General features: G+C 39.2%; 1 protein-coding gene across 1 annotated transcript; it reads right to left on the reverse strand.

Annotated features, from left to right (window-relative positions):
* Positions 1–1,998: 1,998 nt before the first annotated feature.
* LOC144528043 (aromatic-L-amino-acid decarboxylase-like) lies at positions 1,999–21,762 on the reverse strand. Its single transcript, XM_078266449.1, has 14 exons — positions 21,668–21,762; positions 20,656–20,863; positions 19,668–19,781; positions 19,445–19,564; positions 17,508–17,642; positions 15,964–16,107; positions 15,333–15,399; positions 14,395–14,489; positions 13,160–13,227; positions 11,388–11,470; positions 9,596–9,615; positions 9,404–9,502; positions 6,336–6,437; positions 1,999–5,442 (listed from the first exon to the last, which is right to left on the reverse strand). The coding sequence occupies exons 2-14, from the start codon at positions 20,854–20,856 to the stop codon at positions 5,242–5,244; spliced, it is 1,449 nt and encodes a 482-aa protein (XP_078122575.1). The 5' UTR covers positions 20,857–20,863; positions 21,668–21,762; the 3' UTR covers positions 1,999–5,241.
* Positions 21,763–27,336: the final 5,574 nt, after the last annotated feature.

The raw sequence follows: 27,336 nt of genomic DNA on the forward strand, positions 1-27,336 counted from the left end.
TAGGTGTGCCTTTTTTGCATCAATTTATGCTGCAAATGTCTTTATTTATGTAAAAGAAATTATTGTTGTCATGTATTGTTCAAAACTTCTGCATATTCAAAACATCACACGTGGGTTTTTTTTAGGAATCACGTACATCGCAACAACATATCTGTCAGAGAATGAGACCTTATTAAGCCAGAAGCTGCAAAGTTTAAATCTACATAAATATATCTTTATGTTTCACTTCCTGTTGTGTTATTTAACCGCCAGATGTGACAAAGTAGACACAGTTCCAGTTTTCGTGCATGTTTTGAGTGTATCCCCTGCAACCCCCCCCCCTGAAATCTACGCCTATGCCACCAGCTGTTGTTGAGGTGGAAAGAATCTTCTGAGAAAATCCATAGATGATTGGTGAGTGTCCCTTTAAAATACACTGAGACTAATTGGATGATTGGATGGGTCTAGGAAGTCGCTAAACTGAGCAATAATGCATTCAAAAAAAGTGTTCCTTCCTACCAAAGAAAACAACAAAAATACTGCTTTGACTTTTGTTTTCCACAAAAGTCCCTTTTGGTCCCTTATCTCCAACTGTAATCATGCAAAAGACAGGCTACAAACACACACACACACACACACACACAGATACAACTTGTGTAATGTCTATACCAATTAGTCAGCACTGTACAGATGACTGCCTCCGCCCGGCGGCCAATAAACCCCAGAGGCTCCTGGTCCATCTGCGCTTTCCGTCAGATAAGAGCATGTTTCTGCAAAGTGAAGCAGCAACACTGCTGAGTAATGGATGGGTGAATGTGTGTGTGTGTGTGTGTGTGTGTGTGTGTGTGTGTACGCCTGTCATCTTCTATTGAGGACACTGCAGTAGAGGGTGAACAGGACCATATCAAAACTGCATTCTCACTACATTTGCAGTATGTTGGAAAACAAAACCACTGCTTGCATCCAGTAGTTCATGGTGGTGGCTCACATATGCTATGGTCTTTGCTTCAGCCATTGTTGTGTTAAGAGGTTTGTCCAGAGTTATTTCATACTTTAGTATACTCAGGCGGTTCTTATGAACCATTCGTACATATAGCTACGAAAAGTAAAGCACTGCAATTCGTAAGCATTTCACATATTTTTTCGCTGCATGCACCACATTGACTGCTGCTTTATAAGAACGCTGTCGACCGCATAGGGAGGAAGTCGGGGTGGATGTTTGGGTGATAAAACACAGTGCTTTCAACCCTAATCTTAGTTAGTCATTTTGGTGTCTAAACTTAACTCCACAGCGCTGCGAATAAAGGGTCTGACTAGTCCACACAGCATTTCGGGATGGGAGAAAAATGTGCTTTGGTTCATTGGCATTTCTTTAAACCAATCATAATTGTCTTGGGTGGTGCTAAGCGCCGGACAGAGCAACGGTGCCGCTGCAAAATATCCTCGGGAAGGAACTTGTTTTGGTGGAACGTGTACGTTAAAAAGTTGTTTTTAGTCGTGCAACAGAAAACTCAAAATTGGAAAGTCTAGCTAGCTGTCTAGATTTACCCTGCAGAGATCTGAGGAGAAGTTAACCATAGTCCTCAGAAATCCACCGGAGTTTAGAACACCAACGTAAGGGACATCTGGCCGAAAAAAGAGGGACATCCGGCGGAATTTCCGGCGGCACCAGAGCAATCCCAGGAAGTGGAACGTCGTGGGTATCGACTAAAACTCAACTGACTCGGCCCCTGACTGAACCGTCATCTGGCGGTGCTCTGTCCCCGGCTCACAGTCACCTTTTGTCGGCTAAACTCAATTACAACGGCTACCCTGGAGCCGGAGTCATGTGACCAGTCGTAGATTATCATACAAATTGGTGTGCATACATTTGCATACGATATCATACAAACCCGTTTATGAGAACGCGTTGCTATAGCCCATTGGTTAGACCACAGCACCCCTATTCATTTTTTTTGTCGTGACCCTGATGTATTGTAAACCTTTAATGAAGAATATTAAAGAGACATTCACACACCATGCAGATGACAGTAGACTTTATTAAAACAATAAAGACTGTATTAAACCCATACCATTGCATGTAGCACACAGCCAAGCCAGAGAGAAAGTACCTTGATCAGCAATACTTTGACACAATCATATGAATTAACAATAACGTTTGGTGATGAAACTGTCAGGTTTAGGGAAATGGAAGACCCAGAAATGCAGAGACAGCAGGGCAGTGGTGAGCTTGAGGATTTAATAAAATAAAAAGCAAAACGACAAAAAGAGCCCTGAAGACAGCAGGCAAAATAGTTCCAAAATGTAGAGGAATCCGAAAGACCAGTAATCACAAAAAAAACTGGAACACCGAGACAAAGGGGGTCGACTACAAACTCTCAGAAACAATACAATGATCGGGGCGGCCTCTAGCTCACCCAGTAAGAGCGTGTGCCCCATGTAGGCTGAGTCCTTTGCTGCAGCGCAGCTGCCCTTTGCTACGTGTCATTCCGCCATCTCTCTCCCCCTTTCCTGTCTATCCACTGTCACTATCTAATAAAGGGAAAAGCCCCAAAAAATAATCTTTAAAAAAAAAAACAGTACAATGATCTGACAACAGACAAAGACAACACAGAGACTAAATACACAAGGTAACGAGGGTGAAACAAGGGACAGGTGACCAGGGCAGGGCAGACAATCAGAAAGGTGGGAACACACACAAGGCAGGAAGTAAAACAAGACATGACATGGGAGAAACAGAGACTACAAAATAAAACAGGAAACAGAAAACTAAGCAGAAACATGAAACAAACTAAAAACAAAAACTTGACACAGGGACGAGACATGACAGAAACCACAGTGACATGAAATGACCGATATATGATTGCGGATGTGGACAAGAGGCAGCACACTAGTCTTGTTTTAATTACATGTGTTAATCATGCGAATCTGTCTTCGATCTCAAGGCAAACATACAGTATAGACTAATGTGGAGAGTGTGAAGGATACCATAACTGGTACGCACAAAGCTAAAATGGAATGACCTTTTCAGCATCAAATCTGGGTTTGACCGTCGGAGAATATTTAATGTTTGCAGCATCTACCCATTTGATCATTTATTTCTGTCTGAATGCAGAAACATAATGTGTAATTAAAGTCTTAAGTCTAATAATGATTATGGTAAATCTGTCTCACTTATAAATTAAATTCTAAGTATAACTCTAATGTTTGGGAATAAGCTCAGTAAAGAAACAAATCGTGGGCCTATGTACCCCCCAAAGTAGCATCATTTTATTCTCATCCAACTGACTTACAGTGAAAGAATGATTGTCTTGTGCTATGGTTTTGGGAAATACTGGCCATGTGCATAAAAATATATGATGAATATATATGAATCTTTTTCTAATGAGGTCATGAATAAATGAATACACTTATAAAAAGGGGTTTACCTGAATAATAGGAGCAATGTTATTATTATTATTATTATAATTATTATTATTATTATATATTATTTAACTCCGCAGGCTCTATGAAGCCATCCATAAAATATGTAGCCAAACAACAGTAGTAATGTGATAAAGTAACCTTTCTCTCACTGTTACAACTCATCCATTTCCATTTCTTCTTAACATAAAAAAGCTGTTTCTATATGAGCACCCACAGACCCAAAAATGAATTCACACACACACACACACACACACACACAATGTGCAACAACTTCATTGCAGACTTTAAAAAAAATCACCCCATTTACATAGAAGACACAGAAGCGCTGCATTATGATGAGGACAAGAACACAATTATTAAACAGTGAGAGATAAAAAGCGAAGTAAATTGAGGGAAAAGTTGCAGACAGAAAATGTAACATTTGGAACCTGCATTTTTTCCCTTTACACACATTTGGGTTAATGAAAAAGAGTTATTTTCACATACATTAATTTGCAAAAGCAGTAAAATGAATGACCACTGCTTATTGAACTGGATAACTTGGCTGTGAAGTCATTGCCCATTCCCTTTATGACATTTTACATCCGCAACATTAGAATCTGAATCTTAGGCTACATTTACTTTACATTGCTACGTTTTGGTTTCTAAGCGGGCCAAAAGCGATCTCCGTGCAAACAAGTGTTTTTAGCTCCAGTAGAACAACTAATCTCCTTTTAAAGGTCCTATGACATGCTGATTTTTGAATGCTTTTATATAGACCTTAGTGGTCCCCTAATACTGTATCTGAAGTCTCTTTTATATAGACCTTAGTGGTCCCCTAATACTGTATCTGAAGTCTCTTTTATATAGACCTTAGTGGTCCCCTAATACTGTATCTGAAGTCTCTTTTATATAGACCTTAGTGGTCCCCTAATACTGTATCTGAAGTCTCTTTTATATAGACCTTAGTGGTCCCCTAATACTGTATCTGAAGTCTCTTTCCCTAAATTCAGCCTTGGTGCAGAAATACAGCCAATAGAGCCAGTCCCACAATGAGCTTTCCTTAGGATGTGCCATTTCTGTGTCTGTAGCTTTAAATGCTATTGAGGAGGAGAGAGGGGGGGGCAAGGTGGAGAGTGGGGGTGTGGCCTTGACCAACTGCCATGCTTCGCTCATTTGCAAGCCATGATGTCTCTCTCTCTCTCATGGGCGGGCCAAATTATCTGGGTGGGCAAAGCAGAGAAAGGGGAGGTAACCTTTCCCCTTATGATGTCATAAAGGGAAGATTCCAGATCGGCCCATCTGAGCTTTCATTTTCTCAAAGGCAGAGCAGGATACCCAGGGCTCGGTTTACACCTATCACCATTTCTAGCCACTGGAGGACCATAGGCAGGCTGGGGGAACTCATATTAATGTTAAAAAACCTCATAAAGTGACATTTTCATGCCATGGCACCTTTAAACTAACACGCCCAACCCAAAATATCTCATCAACATTCTCGTTTACTGGTAGTTGCCATGGTAACGTTAATAGCTTAGTCTCAGAGAACGAGACATCATGACCCAATCAGGAAGAGAAACGATGGCGTCAGTGTCGGTGCTGCCAAAGGTCTCTGTTTGTGGCCTTTGAGACTGCAACACAACCCCGCAGATTCCAAACCAAAACGGGTCAGAAGTGTTTCCAAATGTCTCCAGTTTAGAGGCTCTGAAGTGCCAGAGGAGTGTGAATACGAGACGTAAAACATATTTGTTTTTAAAACCAAAACGTAGCAAAGTAAATGTAGCCTTAGAATCTCAGCCTTAACTTTGGCACCTCATTTTTAGCATCAGAGTGGACAGCCTCTTTCTAGCCTTCTGGTTAATGATTGGGCTCCTGCAAGATCTCAAAGGTCAGCTGCGTGATGTGCCGCCATGCCTGTTGGATGTGTCTTGAGTCGGTAGTGCGTGCGCAGATGGCGAAGCGCAGGACAAAGCGGCCGGAGAGATGGCAGGGCACCAGGTGGATCTCTCTGCTCTCGGTGATCCTTTTGAGCAGGAGCTCAGTCAGCTGATTGGAGCCCTGAGAGGAGGGGGCAAAGACGAAATAAAGCTCACGTTGTTTGGATCCACAAAAGCCAGGATTTTGGTCTTGCCTACTAGACACTATACGTATACTATAGGTTACATATATTCATTGCCCTTATATGGGCAGGTGTGGGTGTTTATTTTTATATCCTTTTTTTCTACCTATTCAAATACTTGTTTTGTGCAGCGTGTGCACAGGCAAATGCAAACAATACTCCACACACACACAGGTGGGTTTAATTATACAACCAATACTGCACAGGTGGAGTCAATCATCCCCAATTAGCATATCAATCCCAATGGAGGGAGCCCCACCCAATCCAGATCAGGGTTAGTAAACACAAGCCCGGCTGGATGGCTCTATGCCTACAATTACTTCCTATCAGACACAAAAGCAGTGCAGAGATAGTTGGATGGATAGTTGGAGAACTGTAGAAATAGCAAGGATATTTGATGTTTAATCTCTGCACTGCTTTTGTGTCTGATAGGAAGTAATTGTAGGCATAGAGCCATCTCCTGGAGTACCAATGTTAAGTCTGTTCTCGTTCTGTAAAAAACAAAACAAAATGATTTGGGTCCATGTTTAAGTTTACATTATTATGTTTTTATTTTGTTTTATGTTGATTTCATTTTTCTGGTGGGTTTCTTTGGCCTAATTATGTAGTTTCAGTTTGTTTTATGTTTTTGTTTTATTCAATTTTAGATACTAAAAATCCTTTTTCACTGTTTATTTATGGCTGGCTTTGTGTTTACTAACCTTGATCTGGATTGGTTGTGGCTCCCTTTGTTGGGATTGATGTGCTAATTTGACTGGTTATTGGAATTTCGTAAAAAGACCACACTGGATTTATCAAGTAATCATAGTTCTATAACATTGGATGTGGTTACCTTGAGCCTGAAGCAGACCAGTCCCATGATGACCTCGGCACAGATCTCAAACCTCTTGTCTGCTCGTACCAGACTCTCAAACTCTTTGGCCAGGGCCACTTGCTGCAAAAGACAAAGTAGAATTTAAATGTGTTTTTTCTTTGCTAGGAAATAGGAAATCACTTCATCACATGCGTCCATTTCCATTTGGACATATTGTCTGAAAAGGACCAAAAACACTGTTCAAACTGTTTCAATTAAAAATAGAGAGTAAACCAAAAACAGGCTCAGGGTGAAGGGGGGGGTGAAGCATGGAGAAAGAGAGGGGGAAAGGATGGGCATGGGTTTGGAGGATGTGGCCTGGCTCCGCCCTCCTAATTACTTCCGCTCAATTTTCATTTTCCTTCAGTACACTGTCTGGGTTTGTGGTATTTTATTGGGTTTTCTCCACCCAAATCTTTGGCGGTCCAATCAGCGAACAGAGGGAGTGCCTGAGAATGATGATGTTGAGGTCGTGCGCTAGTTTGAGTTGTAGTTCAGTAATGGCGATGGAGAAAGATGCGAGCGAAGCCGTTCGGTCCGTTGTGGCAACGCTGCTGAATATCCAGAAGTTAAAGCCCGAGCAAGAACAATCTTTGCTGAGTTGTGTTGGTGGCCATGATGTTGTGGCCCTCCTCCCCACAGGGTTCGGGAACAGTTTGATTTTCCAGCTCGCTCTGTTAGTGGTGAAGGAGTTGGCTAAGGCTAGCGATGCTAAGCCGACGTCACGACCAAACGTTAGCGATTGGTTATGGCAGATTCTGAGTGGCTCTGGGCAGATCCAATAGTTTTAAACTTCAACAGAGTACCCGCCTTCAAGGAAGATAACACTCTCAATTGACGAGTGTCAATGGTCAGTGGCCAGACTCTCTTTACAAATGAAATGTACCAGAGTCTGGTAGGACCAGGCTAATGGACCAGAGTCTGGTAGGACCAGGCTAATGTACCAGAGTCTAGTAGGACCAGGCTAATGTACCAGAGTCTGGTAGGACCAGGCTATGGAGGATGGGCATTGGAGAAGAAATGTAGGAAAATGTTGCAATAAAAAGAAGATGCAAACCAGACATATGATGAAAAGGATATGCTAATAGAGGCAAAGATGAGGGCAGTGAAGGGACTTTAGTGGTATGGAGGATAAGTTGGGATGAGGCATGGGAGGGAGAAAGGGGATGGCATTTGCCATAAAGACCAGGCATATGCGATCATCAGAAGTTTGTTTTTTCCAGAAACAAAAGAGGAAGCCAGAATGCTCACTACTGTCAGCAATGTGCTAATCCTTTAGCCATTTATAACAAAATGGAATTGGATTAAGTTAATAACACAACAGGATTACCACACTGATATTGCTAATAGCAAACTGCTGTTTTTTTTTTTCTGTTTTTTTTTAAGATTTCTTTTTGGGCTTTTATTGTCTAATTTGATAAGAAATATTAAGACAGGAAAGTGGGAGAGAGAGGGGGAATGACACGCAACAAAGGTCCATGGGTCGGAATTGAACATGTGGCAGCTGCAGTTGAACAGAGTCTACACTCATCTGGACAAGCCTGCGAGCACTGTGAGAGTCATGTTCTTTGACTTCTTCAGTGCTTTCAACACCATCCGTCCGGCTCTACTGGGTGAGAAGATGAGTGCGATGCAGGTGGAGGACCCCATCGTGTCCTGGATTGTTGATTACCTGACGGGCAGACCACAGTATGTACGCCTAAAGAACTGTGTGTCTGACAGGGAGGTCAGCAACACTGGGGCTCCACAGGGGACTGTCCTCTCTCCCTTCCTCTTCACCCTCTTCACCTCGGACTTCAACTATTGCTATTGAGTCCTGCCACCTTCAGAAGTTTTCTGATGACTCAGCAATAGTGGGCTGCATAGAAAAGGGTGATGAGAATGAATACAGGACTGTTGTGGGCAACTTTGTCACTTGGAGTGAGCTGAACCATCTGCAGCTCAATGTGACAAAAACGAAGGAGCTCGTAGTGGATCTGAGGAGGGCGAAATCATCTGGGACCCCTGGGATTATTAAAGTATTTCTGATTCTGATTGTGCCGTGGTACATGGTGCTACCAGGTGAACTACCAGAGAGCCCCACAAATGGGTGGTTTTTCAAAGGCTAACACACATGTTTGTGGAATAATTCTCCATTTTCCCAAAATTGTAAACCAATACCTCACTCTTCTCTGGACAAACGACAAAGACTTTAAGCACCAAATTAAACACTATTCTGATAAATAACTTTAGCTTTGTCTTGTAATGTAGTGTTTTAAAACCAGTGCATGCCTACAAACACCACTCAGCAACATTAAGCACTGGTTAGAGAAATAAATAAATACTATTGAAAAAGTCATGGATCAACAATACCTATGAACTGACTTTAAAGGTCCCATATCATGCTCATTTTCAGGTTCATACTAGTGTTTTGTGTTTCTACTAGAACATGTTTGCATGCTTTAATGTTAAAAAAAAAAAAAAAAAACTTCTCATACTGTCTGTCTGAATATACCTGTATTCACCCTGAAATGCTCTGTTGGAGCGCCTGTCTCTTTAAGCCTCCCCTCCTGAAGAAGCCCAGTCTGCTCTGATTGGTCAGCGTTTCTGGGTCTTTGGCATCTGTATACTCTGCGTCTCTGCATTGCAGCCGGGGATTGACTGTTACGGCACTGTAGCGGCACTTTCTACCTATACATGTATGTAGTATAGTTGTGACATCACAACCGTACAGAAGTCCGGACGGCTTGTTTAAAGGCCCAATTTCTGAATACGGGCTGTGAGCATTTCTCTGTGGATTGAGGATTTTGATACTTTCACAGAATTTATGCATAACCTCGACCTGCTTCATAATCAAAAAAGACATGGATGTCTCACTTTTTACAATATGGGACCTTTAAATGAACTCTATCAGAGAGAAATTATTTGAATTTTAACCAGGAATTTAAGGGCAAAGATACATAGTGGCTCATGCAGTTGGTCTCCTACCTTCCATCAGACTTTTAACACCAAATAAAACACTAAACTGCTATATAACTTAAGCGGTTGTCTTGTAATGTGTCTCCTACCTTGCGTATATGAGCCTGCAGGCCTTGGATTCCATACATACGGAAGACAAACCACAGCTTAAGTGAGCGAAATCTTCTTCCGTGTGGAATCTGCCAATTCTGCAGACGAGAGGAGTGGTTGTAGCTTTAACCTTTTGGAGTTTTATGCTAACCAGAATTTAAAAAATTAAAATGAATGATGATTCATCTTACCCTATAATCTGTGACCAGTCCTGTTGAAAGAAAAAAACTGTTCAGAAATCATTACATTAACATTAAACATGACACGCTAATATTGTTAATTCCGCTTTTTCAAACTATTTTAGGGTCAGTGTGCCTTCTCGTCAGATCTGATAAATTATCGTACAAAAACGAAAGCAATTTCTCCTTTAAGGTTGCTGATGTATTTGGGATTGCCTTCCATTTAAGGCTACAAGTAAAGATTATTTCCATTGTCGATTAATCTGTGGATTATTTTCTCGATGAATCGATTAGTTGAAAATGGGGAAAAATGTCGATCAGTGTTTCCCAAAGCTCAACATGACGTCCTCAAATGTGTTGTTTTGTCCACAACTCAAAGATATTCAGTTTACTGTCACAGAGGAGAGAAGAAACTAGCCCTAACTTTTGTTGACCATGCAACTTTTGGTTTTTCGGAGTCAAAATTTTTCAAAAACGTCGAAAACTACGTCAAAAACGTTTTGGTTGTCTTTTTTTCAACACTTTTGATGCTTTTCCTGATGTTTTTGTCACTTTTTTTGACGTTTGTCACTTTCCGGGCGTTTTCGAAGCTTTTACGACATATTTTGTCACTGTTTCAGATGTTTTTATCGATTTTTTTCTGCCCTTTATTTTACATTTTTGTTGGGTTTTTTTCCCCACGTTTTTGAAGCTTTTTCCGACATTTTGGTCACTTTTTTTAACGTTCTTTTAACAATTTCTTTCAATTAAATTTTTCAAATGCTTTAAAATTTAATTAAACACCCAAATTCAATGAATGTAGTGAACTTATCGTTTATTTACTTGTGAAGAGCTTTGTATGGAACAATCCACATTATTTTTTTTGACAATTTGGTTGAAAGAAACCCGAATTTCTGATATAGAAACTTTTTGAAAATGGGTCAAATTTGACCCAAGGACAACAGGAGGGTTAAGGTCTAAAAGTCACCAACATAGAAAAACACACACCTGTCTGGTTGTCACACAGTCATCTTCATGCCTGTAATCATCTTGTTTAGACTACACACTACATTACATTTTAAAGGGGCGCTAAGCAGTTTTGGCAATTTCGCTTTTTGCTGGCAGGTTTCTCTATAGAGCCCCCCCTACAGCTTCAGAATAGATATTTGGCAGCTCCTATGTTTACTTGTGTCTGACTCCTCTCTCGGTCAGTCTGCCGTTTCCTCTCTGTTCCTCCGACAATGCTTTCCTAGCTTTCTGCTTCTTTTTTGCCGGCTCAGCCATGACGATAGTGTGAAAAACTCCATCGCTACCTTGTTCTTATAGCTAGCTAAGCTACTGGGACCTTGAATTTCCCCTTGGGGACCAATAAAGTATCTATCTAGCCGGTTCCTGTATGTGTGCAGTGCCGTGAAGCAATTCGTTACATCGCGAGACCTGATATCACGCAATATTTCCTAACGCTGAGGCCGCTGGCTCGCCGGCCGAAAGTTGCAAGGGTGGTTTTTCCGCTCACAGGCGCTATAGGGGGGAGCAAGACGACCACCATTCCAACCCGAAAAAAAGTCATATAACCATTCCAATGACTCCGAAGCTGTTCAGTTAAGGTAAATTAAGCTAAAAAATCTGCATAGTTCCCCTTTAAGACGTTGATACGAGGCTTCAGCAGTTATTGTTGAACGGGAAGTGTGTGGATATTGGCACACTAACCACCTTCCTCACAATGTGAACAGTAAACAACATCACAACAGTTTAACATTGTTGTCATGATAAGCAGTAGACCCCAGGTTCACCCACCCTGATCCGGGATCACTGATTCAAATACCTGACTCCTGGTGTTCGTGTTTCAGGTAGAACGGTTGATCACTGTGCTTGAAGACTCCAATGATGTCGTCTCTCTTCTTCACCCTGTTGATAGGTGTTGACAAGCAGCAACATAATCTTTACGGGACTATTTAATAATGCAAAAAAATCTTTTAGATTCACACGGTGTAAAACACCTTGAACTATGACATTTCCCTTAATACGTTTCCAGTTGAACCTTTTTGAATTTCCCTTCAGAACACAAGACAAAATAAGAGTTTACTTGCAAAATATAACGTGCAAAATAATCTTGATTACATTGTATTTTTGTGATCGTTGGGAAATCAAAATCACGATCAAAAGTTGTTTAATTGCGCAGCCCTGATGAAAAGGTTATAACAAAACTGTACTGATAATAAATTGTAACCATAAACTGTGACAAATATAGAAAAATGCATGTTTTGATAAAGTATCTGACACAGTAATAGTTATGCATGTGCCAGAAGACTAAAACAGGAAGATATCTCAATGGCAACAGGTATCATTTCAGCAGTGACTCTGGTTTAAAGCCCAGTTTTTCTCCCTATCCCCGAATAGCACAGCAGCGTCTTCACTTCCTGAGGATACTCAGGAAAAACAACATGAATGCGATGCTGCTGGTGTCCTTTTACAGACCCACCATTGAGAGCATCCTTTCATACTGCATCTCTGTGTGGTTTGTTGAATGTTTCCGCTGCAGACAAAAAGGCTCTGCAGAGAATTATCAAGATTGCAGAAATGATTGGTTGCCCCCTCCCCTCCCTGTCAGATATTGCACTCAGCCGCGCTCTCTCGAGAGCCAAGAACATCATCAAGGACATACTCATCCTGGCCACCATCTGTTTCAATTGTTACCCTCTGATAGGCGTTATAGGTCTATACAATCCAGCATCACCAGATTTAAAAATAGCTTCTTCCCAAATGCAATAGTTTCTCTAAACAAATGTAGTTAGACAAACCCAGTCACTCACTGTTAACTCCTGCACTTCGATACTTGCATTTATCTGATCATTGCTCTTTTACTGTTTTTATTCTGTTTTATATGTCCTGTAAGGATTATTTATTGTATTTATTGTATGCACCCAGTGGAGTAGCGCTCCTAATTTTGCTGTATTGTAAAGTACAATGACAATAAAAGCATTCAAATAGATAAACAGTGTAGCCAGAGCTATACCTACCGAGAAAGGTCTGGCAATGCGAGACTAGTGCTGAGTGACAGACTGAGCCAGAGGTGATGGAAAAAGGTTTTAAAAACACATGTCAAGGTTTGAAATATCTGTTTTCATCTTTTGCAGAGCATGGCTTGTTTTGTTTGCTGCTGACAGAAGGGGCAGATGGGAGGCGTAGTTCTATTTATCATGCAAATGATTGACGTGTAGATGGATATCAGTTTTAATCTTTGTGTTGTCTTCCCGTCAACCATAAACTTGTCCTTTCCGGGTCAAAATTGAAAATTAATTTTGTAGCCACTTTTTGTTGCTGTTTTTGTCACTTTCTTCAACATTTTTTTTATTTTAAATTCATGGTCAATCAACCTAATTTACATGACATTTTATCCTTAATTTTTTAGTTTAAAAAAAGCAGAAATTATGAAATATTTTGACTAATAGTTAAGATCAGACGATGTTGAGTGGATCACAGGCTGGTTTATGTCAAAGTTTAGTCAGGATAGTTGATCAAAAACATTGATAGACTAACTCTCCTTTTGTTAAACAGGTCTTTGTGTCACACAGTATATTAACATGCATAACTTACCACATTGTGGAGCAGTCAAAGTTGGTTAAAAGCCATTTGTGTGGGTTGAAGTTGAAAGAGTCTGCAAACTTTAAAAGAAACAAGAACAAAAAAAAACAGTTATCAAGACGCATTGATGCATTGAAAAACATGACAATTCATCAATTCATGATTTTATTAAATATCAGTGGCTTTCTGAAAGGTCTGCATATATTGTACTGCTGGATATTTTTAGGAAGATATAAGCCCGGAGTGAAATGAAATAACAATTAGTCATAGGAGTTCATTTTTCATGTAACATAAGCACCACAAAAATGTGTCGACCAAAACACTCACAATAATACAAATGTATTTAGCATTACTGATGCAGAAACAACCTTTTCACCAACAAAATTATCTGAACACAAGTAGGCACAATTTATTAGAAATAGAAAAGAGGAACATCCAGCCGACATCTTGCAGAGCTTAAGGAAAATAACCATTTCCTGGCAGGGTTTATTCAAAGAGAGACAACCCTTTCCTAATTTGTTCTCATCTGACTGTGGGCTGTCTTTTGTAAAATACTTTTCTGTCCCAGACGAAATGTCATTTTTATGTGGAAGATGCAAGATAATTTAATAATTATAATATGACCGCTTGGTGAACCTACTGTAGGAACCTAACTCACATCTAAACAACTATCGCTTTGTGTTGTTGGCCAGATAAAATGACAGGGAAAAGAAAAAACAGGCATTTTTTGAAGCACAAAGAGAGATCTACAATATTAGCCTGATATCAGTTCACACACAAAACGCTGTGTTAGTTGTAGTGGGTGACTTACTCTCCGACAAGCAATTAAACAATCTAGGTCATGATTATAATCATAGCGGACTCATGGAAAAAATACATTCGTTATCATCATTTTTTTGTCTTGATTAATTTATTAATGACTCAGCATCATCTGTATTAGAGAAAATAATCACTTCATCTGATGTTTAAAGTGAATAAAATAGCCTTACCATCCTACACATATTCTAAACAACAATTTTGGCTGTGTTATTTTGTTATTGTTGTTAAAATTGCTCTTGAGAAATGTTATGTTACATCTAACAACTGTTAGATGAACGTTATGACTATGGGTTGTCTTGTCGTTCACCAGCAACATGTATCCATGCAGGTGGATGCACACTTCAGGTTTTTGACCACCACGATCAAGGTTGAAATCCTACCATGTTCTAGTGTTCATGCACTTTATGAACGTGCATATTTGTACACACCTCAATGCCATTCAACAAAGGCCTAAATTCTGGACATATGAATGCACTCCCTGCATACGCTGCATCAATGTGCATCCACATATTTTCCTTATTACCTAGAACAGACAAGAAACATAGAGGTTAACATCTGTAAAATAAATACTTTTGTCAATCAAGATTTAAAACTATGATGCATGAATTTCAAATACTAACACATTAATCCATTAATTGAAGTTATTTTTTGCTGGGTATAATTGAAGAATCGTTAAAGCTGAATACTGAAGGAAGTTAATACTGGATATTTGGAAAACTGACTGAATGCATTCTTTTTTGTTTGTTGTTTCTCAATCACACACACTCAAGTGGAATACTTGGTTGCAGGACATTGCAGTTTCTTTCATACTCCCTGACTCCCTCTTGATTTGGATTTCCCTTCCTAGCATCCTAGTCCTTCCTAAATAATAATAAAATAACACCTTTTACAGACAAGGTCACAAAGCCTGATCTTTTCAAGGCTCCATATGTCAGTATAAAAACCTTAAAATGAATCTTGTTGATGATGATCAGTTGTAGATGCTCCAGGGATGATATGCTGAAGCATGTGAAAAAGGAATCGTAGTAGTCTAGCCGAGATGATACTGTATAAAACCGTGAATGATCATCTCTTGCTCAGACTGTGATACAACAGACCTAAGTCTTATCTGCATTGAGTTGTAAAAAGTTATTTGCCATCCAGTCCTTAATAGCCGTCAGACAATTGTGCAAAACAGTCAGTTTATCTCAGTCTCATCAGGCTTAAAATCGACATACAACAGGATATCATCAGCATAACATATAATATGAGAACAAAGTGTTTGTTGTACAGCTAATAAAGCCAACAGAGCTTTACAATCCTTTTCCTGTTGTAAAACAAAATATATATAAATATCTAGTGTGTGTTGATGCGACAGAAGACTCACATATGGGCCCCAGCTCGGTGATGTGATCAAAACCACATGAGGGTGTCGTGCCAAGGGTCGCACACAACTGAAAGACAGACAAATTACTAACACACTGAAGTGCTTTGTAACCCATGCCATTTTCTATTTTCACTCTCACAACAATGACAGTTTTAAATTCACAGTCATTGCAGCTCATGTAACATATTGCTTTTATACAAGCAGACACAGATGTCATTTTTTATTCAAACTTAGATCTGGATATCACTTTCGATACACAGACTATTCAGAACTGCAGGACTATTGCAGCCTCCTGAATATTGTTCACAGATTGTGATCTGTGGGTCCAGCTGAGACAGGAAGTATTGTCCCTAACCAGATAGACATGCATTAGGTTCAGCACTAACAATGTTATCCTTCAGCAGAAGCCTCGGGGTGTGCACAGCGGCATCACACATGTTGTATCATTGTAGCTGTTAACTCAGTGAGCGGTCGTGTAGGTGGTTGTATAAAATGTACATACATAGCAATTAATGACAGATGCGTGTAACTCACTGGAAAAATGTACAATATCTAATGTTGGACATGTATGTGTCTGTCTATGTGTGTTACCACTGTGATGGTTTGATGGATAGATGCTTTTTGTTCTTACATAGAAAGGGATGAGTCCAGCTGCTTTGTCCTCCTCCAGCATCTTCTTAAACATGCCCCCTCCGACAGCATAGTTGTCATCTGTAGGAACCTTCCTCATCAGCACTCCTCCAATCAGAGAAGCCCTCTCCACTGAGCAATGAGCCTTAGGAGGAAATATATGCAACATTTCTGAGAAAATCAATTTAAGCAAATTGTTAGATTGCAGGATTAAATCGCCTCCCGCTTTCAGTAAGAAGATCAATCTTAATGGCTAATTTCACATTCATGAATATTGAATGATTTTATATGGTGAAATTATTTGTTAGAATTTGTTAGTTAGGATGGGATAGTGTTCATGTCAAACCTTATCAAGCCTTAAACCATAAAATGTCATTTTAATGTCAAACACGATTAAACTACGGTCAGGACTTTTTTGTCAAATTTTTAGCAAATGTACTCTTTTATAAAAATAAAAAAAACTACTGGTGGAAAATAAGAGCCTGCACCGACCTCAGAGATTCAATGATCAATGATATATTTCTGATCATCTACAATAGATTACATGTACACCCGGATATATTAGAACGGTGTTCTTAAGTAGAAACAAAATACACTGCTCTCCCTGTAAAGGTCTGTGTGACCCTCAGGAGACTCCCTAACCTAATCACAGAGTCAGGTTGGTATTAAACCTGATCAGACCTAAAGCCTCTGTCTCACTAAATTACTGGAAAACTATTTCACTGTTGCTGATGTTACCTTTAATGATCTGAGTTCACATGGCCAAGTTGTTGGGTAAGACCGTCTACACAAGTCAACATATTTGCAGATAACAACCTCGCCTAGGTACCTTGAATGCCTTTTTTTAACTAAAATAGTTAAGTAATATCTGAAAATAGTAAATAATAAAACTGGATGTGTGAAGTCAGTAATAGGGATGTAACGATTACCGGTGTAACGGTAAACCACAATAAAAATGTTGACGATAACAATTACCGTTTTCATTTAAAATATCATTATCACGGTGGATTACCACGGTATGTAAACCCTGTGTTTAATCCTTCCCAGCTTTATCCGAGTCTCCTGAAGTTGCCGCGCAGGCGCACTGTGTTGCCTAAACATACGTTTCTTGAAGTTGGAATCATGGCGGAAGGAGGACATGACAGCACTCAGGACATTTGTCAGCACTCTAAGAGGACTAAGTCTGAAGCATGGGCATATTTTGGTTATTATAAGAATGCTGGAAGTGTTCCTGACAAATAAACTGTTTACATGCTGAACCCTTGTTCCTTTGATGTTAAAAGTTGCACTTTTGATAAAGTTTTGCCTATATTTTTGTAATATAATAAACACTTACACTTTTTGAAACTATTTCAGCTTGTGTAGGCCTATCAGTGCTTTCTGAACATATTGAACACAATTTTAAAAATACCGCGATTGGTCACTATAACCGTGAGGTTACATTTTCATACCGTTACATCCCTAGTCAGAAATGTGGGTAAAGTTCTGCATTAAATAGGACATACATGTACATACAATTGAAAACAAGTATCTTTTTGTTCTCACTTGCTCTGAGGTATACGCCACCAGTTTGGGGAGGATTTCAGCCTCTGATTGTCCGGGGTTGGAAGCCTGGACTTGTTGGATTGCTTTACAGCGGGCAGCAAGCACTGACATCAGGGTTGCCTCACTGGCTGTGCTCTGTTGGAGAATAAGAGGAAACTTGTAAAGCAATGCCTCTCCACTGTTGTGGATTCAAACCAAACTTGAATGTTGCCTGTATCAGTCTTGTAATGTAACTAATTGCAAATACTTTGTTACTGTACTTAAATAAAATGTTCAGGTATCTGTACTTTACTTTGTTATTTATATTTCTGAAAACTTTTACTTTTACTATGTCCTGTAAGGATTACTTATTGTATTTATTGTATGCACCCAGTGGAGAAGCACTCCTAATTTTGCTGTATTGTAAAGTACAATGACAATAAAGGCATTCAAATAGATAAACAATGTAGCCAGAGCTATACCTACCGAATAAAGGTCTGGCAATGCGAGACTAGTGCTGAGTGACAGACTGAGCCAGAGGTGATGGAAAAAGGTTTTAAAAACACATGTCAAGGTTTGAAATATCTGTTTTCATCTTTTGCAGAGCATGGCTTGTTTTGTTTGTTGTAATGTTTTACATTACATTTCCTAAATAAAATGAATACTTTTACTCCACTGCATTTCTCCTAAGCATCTTCATTACTCCTTAAGGAAGCCACAATTAAGTTCATAATCAAAGGTTTTTACTTTTACTTCTAATAATAAAGTTAATATAATATCAGAACATTAAGTTTCATACAGTAAATACCAGATATTTCAAGACGTTTACTCAAGTAATATCCTAAAAGGCGACTCTAACTTCTACCAAGTTCATTTTCTTGCAAGACACTTTTACTCAAGTATTGCTTTCAAGTACTTTATACAAGACTTGTATGACCTGTATTTACAAAAGCAAAAAAATCAAATACATGGAGTATTTCAGGAAGCAAGCAACTCTGATTTGTTACAGAAGGCTGATCTTGTGAACTTATGTAGACATGACTCAAACCATGGTTCAGAAACTGCATGGTTCAGAAACTGCATGGTCTATTCTTGTGAGTGGCTGATTTACGACAGCAGTACAGAACAAATGTACTGCTGCGCAATATTGTTTTATAGTTCTATTATATTGTTTTATATAGTGCAGTATTGATTTAATTAATAACTTGACAGCACTTAAATGTGTATTCTTAACAAGTTCATGAGTGATTCTTGTGCATTTCCTGTATTTCATCTTTATGAGGCAAAAATATTGGCTGGTAAAAAGCCTGTGTGGGTAGTGGATTTTAAAATCCAACTGCCACAGTGGCTGGTCGCCAAAAAAGTTAACTTTAGGCCCTGCATACAGTTACACACAAACCTTTTGCAAACAAACACACACACACACACACACACACACACACACACACAAACACACACACACACACACACACACACAGACTGTGCTATCAGATTGCGGACCCCATTATGTAATAAAGACGAACACATGCACACACCCGCACACACCCGAGCGTAACCTTTGATCTCACTGGTAGGAATGAGTTGATCACTTATCATTAACCAGCTTTACATGTACAGTATGTTGCCAACTGATATCTCTGATCTTTGTCACCCCCACATTTAAAATAAAAAAATTAAAATAAAACCAAGTGAGGACCTGCATGTTTATGAATGTATCACCAATCCAAAAAAGACTTCACCATGGATGAACTGATGTTGTAAATAAAGTAAACAGTTACTTATTATATCAACAGCTGATTAATATGGTTTAGGGGCACTCAGTTGTGAGTCCTAGTTCATATAAGTATAAAATTGGCTTTACAAATGTTTCAAACCATGCAAGAGTATACATGTTAGCAGATATGGCTTTGACTCCTTGGACTGCCTGCGGGGAGGCATAAAGACACAAAGACACCTACCTGAATTACACCTCCTCCTTGGCCATGAGTCCCGGCTATAAAATGCTCAGGCAGCTTCAGCATCTTCCCCAGCCAATCTAACATCACTATCTCCAGCTCTGTAATGACTGGGTTGGAAGCCTGGAAACACATACCCAAAATACAAATCTCAAAAGTTTTGTGTTTGTGTATAAATAAATAAAGTACAGAGTCAGATACAGAGACACAGCAAAGTGTTTGTTACCCAGGTGAATCCCATTCCGCCAATGGCTCCACACAACATGTCGGCCAACATGGCAGGGTAAGAGCTAGCAGTTGGAAAGTAGGCATAAAAGTATGGGCTGTGCCAGTGGGTGACCTGGAAAAACAGAAAACATGCAATACTTTAAAATAGGGATGTCACAATTCTCAAAATCCACGATTCAATTTGGCTTTAGATTTTGAGATCATGATTCGAATCAATTTTTGATTAAAATATTTATAATATTTTCCCAGCACTGATGGCAGAAGGGTTTACAACAGCAGTTTGAGTTTCTCAGAGTTTACAAGGTGCACGTGAATGCACCATGAAGTCCCGTGCCACACATGCTTTCCGTTCGTTGTCTACATAACTCACGGGGAAGGCAAACCTGTTTACACAATGCGATCGAATTCTCAGAGCATGCTTTTTTCAGTACTGTGTACTGACTTATACATCACTTTTGAGTAGTGTGGATCAACGGAAGTACATTTCCAGGATAAACCTGACGTCCCTCACCTTCAGGTCTCTGTTCCTATTCCTTCACTGCAGCATCACTGTGTATGCAGCTATCATATTGTTTGTGTCATTGTTGTGTTTTTCTAGAGAGTAATACATGAGTTACACTTTACTTGAAGGTATCTACATAAGAGTGACATGACACTGTCATGAACGTGTCATAAACATTATAAACAAGTCATAAACGTTGATGACATAATGCTTCTTTTAGTAAGTGTCATTTGGTTTTTGTCATGACAAGTTAGGGTTAGGGTTATGAGTGACATGACAGTGTCATGTCACTCATGTAGATACCTTCAAGTAAAGTGTTACCAATAAATGTTTTAAATACAAAGTTGTTGCCTTATTTCACCAAGCTGAGCTAATTTTCTCTACACTTATCTGAATGAGTTACACTGTCAGAAGAGCACAAGATAAACTGTACATCTACAACGCCATTGTGTGCATCAAAAAACCCACAAAAATATAAGCTCACCCCTGGCATTATGACCCGCTCCACATCTTTAATAACATCTTCATAATTCTCAGGCTCCAGTGGGGCTTCAGTGGGGATCAGGGAACGAAGATACCCTGGTTTCACATCGGAGTAGACCGGCCGCTGTTCGATGTTCGCCAGGTAGTTGGCCATATAGTCTACCATCTCCTTCCCTCTGCGTCGAAACTCTGCTGCATCCATGGCACCACTGGAATACAGAACAAACACATCATACCTCAACCTTTTTAATGATTTCTTACATAAAATGTGCGTAACCTTTGATCTCGCTGGTAGGAAAGAGTTGCATCATGATGCCGACTGATAACTGAACGTGGTAACGGCCACATGTATGTGTTGCATATTGTTTTTGTCATGAAAATAAATACAACTAAAATGATGCCAAGTGAGGACCTGTGTGTTTGATAATTATTACTCCAAAAAAGGCATCACCATAGATGAACTAGTCTGGCTCAACAGAATTACATTTAGCCAGTCTTATCATAGGTTAGTTTCTTTTCACTTTATGGACTGGCAGGATTAGAAAAGCTGGATAGCAAAAAACATTTCTACATCTAAAACGAGTTTAAAGTCTACTTGTATAGACTGTTATAAACTCATTCTCTCGTAATGCAACGTGCAAAAGGACATTTTCATAAAACCTTGTCGACATCGAGGTACAAATTAATGATTAAGGAAAAGATGCAGCAACATTTATGAGCCTATTTGTTAAGTGCAAAACTGGAACAAGACATACATTGTAGAATGAAGCTGTTGCAGCACTACAACAATACATTAATTAGAATTTAGCAAAACAATATTAACATACAAATTACTGGCATAGTGCATATTCAAATGCAACAACATAGTGTATGAACATTGCTCCTGGTTAGTTCCTTGTCATTCAACGTGTGTTTAACCAGCATGTGTCTTTCCCTTGTTGAGAAGTAGAGCCCTTAACCTTGTCTTAAATAGGATTAGACATGTTTGTGTGTGCATGTGCGTGCATACTTACATTTTCAAATGAGAGTTTCAGATGGTGGATCTTCTCCTCTTCTTTAGTGTCCACAAACAAACGAGAGCGAGCGAGACAGACAGGCAGGTGGTGAGTGTAATTGTGTGTGTAAGCAGGACAAGAGACATTTGCTCCTTTTATCTTGTCACTAACCACCCCCACTACACCATCAGCAGCTGGGCCAGCCAATGGGAACAGGGCTCATGGCTAATACAAGAAATTATTTCTTTATTACTTTTTTGTTAAACTTTTGTATGTTGTAATAAGTTGAAAATATCTCGTTAAAACGTGAAAACATCTTGTAAAAACATGAAAATATCGTGTTATACACGAAAATATTGTGTTATACAAGAAAATATTATGTTATACAAGAAAATATCTTGTTATAACGTGAAAATATCTTGTAAAAACATGAAAATATCGTTGTTATACAAGAAAATAACTTATTATAATGTAAAAATATCTTGTTAAAACATGAAAATCTTGTTAAAACATGACAATATCGTGTTATACAAGAAAATATCTTGTTATAACGTGAAAATATCTTGTAAAACATGAAAATATTATGTTATACAAGAAAATATCTTGTTATAACCTGAAAATATCTTGTTAAAACGTGAAAAAACAACTTGTTTTAACAATAAACTTTTCACGTAATATGGTACGTTTTTAGTGTCCACAAACAAACGAGAGCGAGACAGACAGGCAGGTGGTTTATTTTTTGGCGTGGCAGCAATACCCTTCCGTATACATAGACATATTGCAAGTACATGCAAAACTAACATACAATTACTGGAATCCAAATCCAGCACCTTGGTCAAGAGTCACCGGTTTGATAAAACATTTATTTTCCTGAGAGGATTTCATGAGAAGTCACATAAATAATTGATTAAAAATAAGAAACCCAGCTCATATCCTCTCTGTTGGCCCAGCAGCATCTCTCTGCAGTGGGAGCCATGGTGGAGTTGGTTACATGAAGTGAATTATGTATCGCCTCATTCCAAGCATGAGCTCACCAAGCAACAAGGCAAGAAAACATGCTACCAGTGTTGGGAATTCACTGGAGGAAAGATTCAAATACTCTGGCCTTTGTTGTTCATGACGGGTGAAATTGTGCATAGAAAATATTTTGAACATAAGTGTGTGTGCTTCACAACCTTTGCCACCACACACACGTACACACACCGGGATGAAAGAATGGGAATGTTGTGATGCTTCCTTTCATTTATTTTTAATGTCAGTTGTCGGTCAACGCGCCGGGGCGGCCCAGCGGAGGCCCAGATCGAGAAACAAATAGAAATCAGAAGCTAGTTGTGTGGGGAGCGCCTCAGGGTGTTATTCATTTCCTTTTAACTTTTCCATTGTTTTTCTCTCTCTCACTCTCCCTGTCTTTCCGTGGTGCCAGTGTGCTGTCACAAAATGGTGTTAGCTCCCAAATGAAATCTTCGGCACAAACAGCACAGAGCAGGCCTGCCTGCTGGCCGCCACTGGATGCTTTGCCCTTGAGAAAAACTAATCCAGACACAAAACACTTTATTAGCTCTTTGGACAGCCTCCAACAAAGCCAAACACCTCTTTTTTTCCCCCAGAAAAAAAACCTCACAGTCTTAATCTGTCTGACAGAGATCTGTTTTTAAACTGTTTTCTATGGTTTTATATACAGTGTGATATGCAGTGTGGGTTACTGCACATTATTTGAATATTGCCCAATAGTGGTGATCATATTCAATGAGGTATAGATATTGGACAATGAGAGTAATGATATTGCACAGTATACAGGTATTGCACAGTAATGTAATTGCACCAAAGTCAGAATAACAAGAGAAACACGAAAACATCTCATTTTTTTTATTTGAAATGCAAACATTTTTGGAAGTGAAAAGACACTTTCCACAAATTCATTAGAAACAACCAAATTCAATCTCTTCACTCATACCTTTGGGAATAGGGGTGGGAATCAGGGGTGTCGGACTTGGGGGAAAAAAGGGGACTGTGTACCCAGGGCCCTCATGTGAGGAGGGTCCAAAAAGATGCTAGAATGAATAGCTGTGGATGCGGGGAGGGGCCCATAGAGAATGCCTTTCTACAGGGCCCAGAATTTTGTGCTACACCCCTGGTACAGGGTACCTCACGATATGATACACATTATCTGCCATAATCTAAATATTACTAGATAATCCTATCATGATACATCACAATATCGGTCTAACAATGAATACAAACGCCTATGAAAAGGTTAAGTGCAGGTTTTCTCTCTTTATTTACTGCAAGTCCAAACTGATAGAAAACAGCACATTTCTGCAGCTATGGGTCCAGACTTTGGACTTAAACATGGCTGGGGCATCTGTTATTTTCCTCAAACTGCTGTCCGCCATCCCGTTTAAAACCTCTTCCACTTCAGCTAGTTCACTTCTGTTCAAGTGTTCCTCATTCATGTGTTGAGCGCCACCTCGAGGAGCCATGAAGTAGCCACACTGGGAGCAGGGAAATCTAGTCAGAGTGCCTTATTTTATTTATTTCAATATCATATCAGAATATATTTTAATAATATATTTGGTGCCAGCGTATCAATTCTCATATCGCACAAAGGACAACAATACATTGCGGTAGCAATATTTTTTCCCACCCCTAATTAGGATTAGGAATGAGGGTGTTAACTCTCATGTTGTCTTCCCGTAGACCATGCAACTTTTAGTTTTTCTGGGTCAAAATTTAAAGTTAAAGCCACTTTTGTCACTTTTGCCGAAGTTCTTTGTCGATTTTTTGGGACATTTTTGTTGTTGTTTTGAACAAGTTTTTGAAGCTTTCTCCAACATTTTTTTTGATGTTTTCTCACTTTTCCCGAAGTTCTTTGTCACTTTTTCCATTTGATTTTTTTCTGCAGTTTTTTTGGGCCGTTTTGCTTGTTTTTTTTCCCTACATTTCTGTCACCTTTTTTCAGTGTTCTTTAATCGATTTTTTTCTTCTTCAAATGCTATAAAATTAAACACCCAAATTCAATGAAAGTAGTGAACTGATCAGTTATTTAAGTTGTGAAGAGCGTTGTATAGAACCATCCACGTTATTTTATTTATTTGTGCATTTATTGCGTTATTTTATTATTTTATTTTATTTAATTTGACATTAGGGGTTTCGTTAGCTGCGACTGTCCCTTCAATCCTATGTGTACAGATCGCGGCTAGTTAGCTTCATTTTCGACGTAATTCAAGTATATTTACAGTTTGAATTTCGTCACGCTACTTATATAACATCTACCCCAAGGTCTTATAAAGCTAACAATGGTGTCCGATTTCAATTTAATGCATTTTTGTGAATTTCAGAGGAATTCTAAGAGGAGGCTAGCTAGCTCTCATTGATAGAGCTCCATCCAGCCGCAGGCTCTACCAATGAGACTCGCGGACAAGAGGCGTTTATTTCCCCGATCGTTACGAGTTCGGAGTGAGAACGGGTCGGCCACATCCTCCATCTCCTCCATCTCCTCCTGGGAATAGTTCATCTGGGCTTTCCATACAATAAGAGACAGAAATGGCCAGGGAACTTTTTGGGACTCCAACAGCCAAATACTATCTGTTCACTGTGTTCTGGGTCTTACCCTGGGTCTCCTGCTAGTTGGATTTGTCCAGAATACCTCCTCAGGGTAGTTGAACCACCTAAACCGTTCTACTCTGAGCTTCTATCTTCTCATAACCAGTGAAGGAAGACAATATTGGATCCTGTTTCTTTGTTATTATAGCTGGATTGGCCCTGTATGTAGGTATAGATCAGCAGAACAGCAGACCTGCATTTAAACCCTATACCTTCCTGTTCTGCTTCGCTTAACGCTTTGTTCAAGAACACAAATCATGGGTGCTATCCTGCAGCTCCCATGGGTGCTGAGCAGCACTTACTGTCTGCACTAGCTGGACATATTTAAACTTTAAATGTAGACTAAAAACCTACTTATTCAGTCTTATAATTTTATAGTTTTAGTGTTTATGCTTATTTTAGTGTCTTAAAGTGCCCATATTATGCAAATTTTTTTGTTGTACTGCACATTGGTGCAGCTCCTTTTTTCACCCTGTGTGTTGAGCTCTCTGTTTTAGCTACAGAGTGAGACATCTCACTTCTGTTCATCTTTGTTGGGAGTCACACATGCGCAGTAGCTAGATAAGGACTACTAGCTAGAAGCTAGTGCTGCTAGCGCTTAGCGGTTAGCCACCTCGTTCTCAATGGCAAAATCCTGCTACAACACACACAGGTTCACCCTAATCTACAAAAGAAATTGTATAGAACTACTTAGAAGAAGTCTCCCGGCTAATCCTGCCTTGTACTGACCGAAGTTGGAGAAACAGCTAGCTGATGTGGTATTAGCTAAAGTGGTTAGCACACACCAAATGTTTCGGCCGATGACGTAGACAGCCCTGCCGATGTTGACAAGCTCACCCGGAGACTGAAGGCAGGAGACATTCAGAAACCGTTTCTCACTCAGAACAGCATGGATGGGTTTATTTTCCAAGTTTGTATGCGTTTGGAAGCACCAGAGACACAAAATAACTCCCCAAATCCCAGGAAAAATGTTTTTGTTTTCATAATATGGGCAATTTAATAGACAGTTTTATTTATTGATTTTTATAACGATTTGTATTTATTTTATAATAATTAATATTGTTGTGAACATTTAACTGTTTTTTTTATTTTGAACTATCCATATTTCATCCATATTTTTCTTAGTGTGCTTTGGTCTCTAAATCCACTTTTTCATTCATCTCTGTTTTTGTCGGCTATTGTTCAATCAATGTTCAGCGCTCTGAATTGCATTTTGTTATGTTTTAAAGGCGCTATATAAATTGATTGTCATTGATCGACTGGCTGACATCCCTGCAGAGGAAACAAGAGAAAAGTATGCCGTTACTATTAGGTGTAGAAACTCAAATGAGAAGAGACACTACTGACAGCAGATACGTGAGAATTGAAATGATTCATCCATTCATTCACTGAACCTTTATTTATGCTCGAGAGAGTGTCATTGAGGGGCGACCCTCATGAACAATGACATGGACTCAATTACAAAGTAAAAGAAAGGAAAACAAGAACAAGAAAAAAAAATAAAACCCAAAAAATGAACATAACATCAACACAGACAAGGAAGCAACACCATCATAAGAGCAATAGAAAGCAACTAAAACTTTCAGAATTAATAATTAAATAAATAAATGGTAACACTTTACTTGAAGGTATCTACATAAGAGTGACATGACACTGTCATGAACACATGAACCATAACCCTAACCATAACTTGTCATGACAAAAACCGAATGACACTTATTAAAAGAAGCGTTATATCATAAACGTTTATGACTTGTTTATAATGTTTGACACATTCTTATGTAGATACCTTCAAGTAAAGTGTAACCAAATAAAGTAGGACAACCAGGGTGTAAAATACAATTATGTAACGCAATTACGAGTAGAAGTTTGCAGGTCTAAAATCAGATTTCTAAAATGTCCAAAAGCCACAACAAGTGAAGATTGATGAAGAAGAAATTATGAAGCTTTAATAAACACTGTTGGCAGGTAATTGGATTGAGCAAGTATGGAGCCAGGTGGTAAATGTCATTTGGATGAAAAACTTTGATCATGGGGAGACAAACGCAATCCAGCAGGCCTTCTGTCTCCACGCTCTCAGGATA

This window comes from Sander vitreus, chromosome 13, assembly GCF_031162955.1.
Source record: "Sander vitreus isolate 19-12246 chromosome 13, sanVit1, whole genome shotgun sequence".
Taxonomy (NCBI): Eukaryota; Metazoa; Chordata; class Actinopteri; order Perciformes; family Percidae; genus Sander; species Sander vitreus.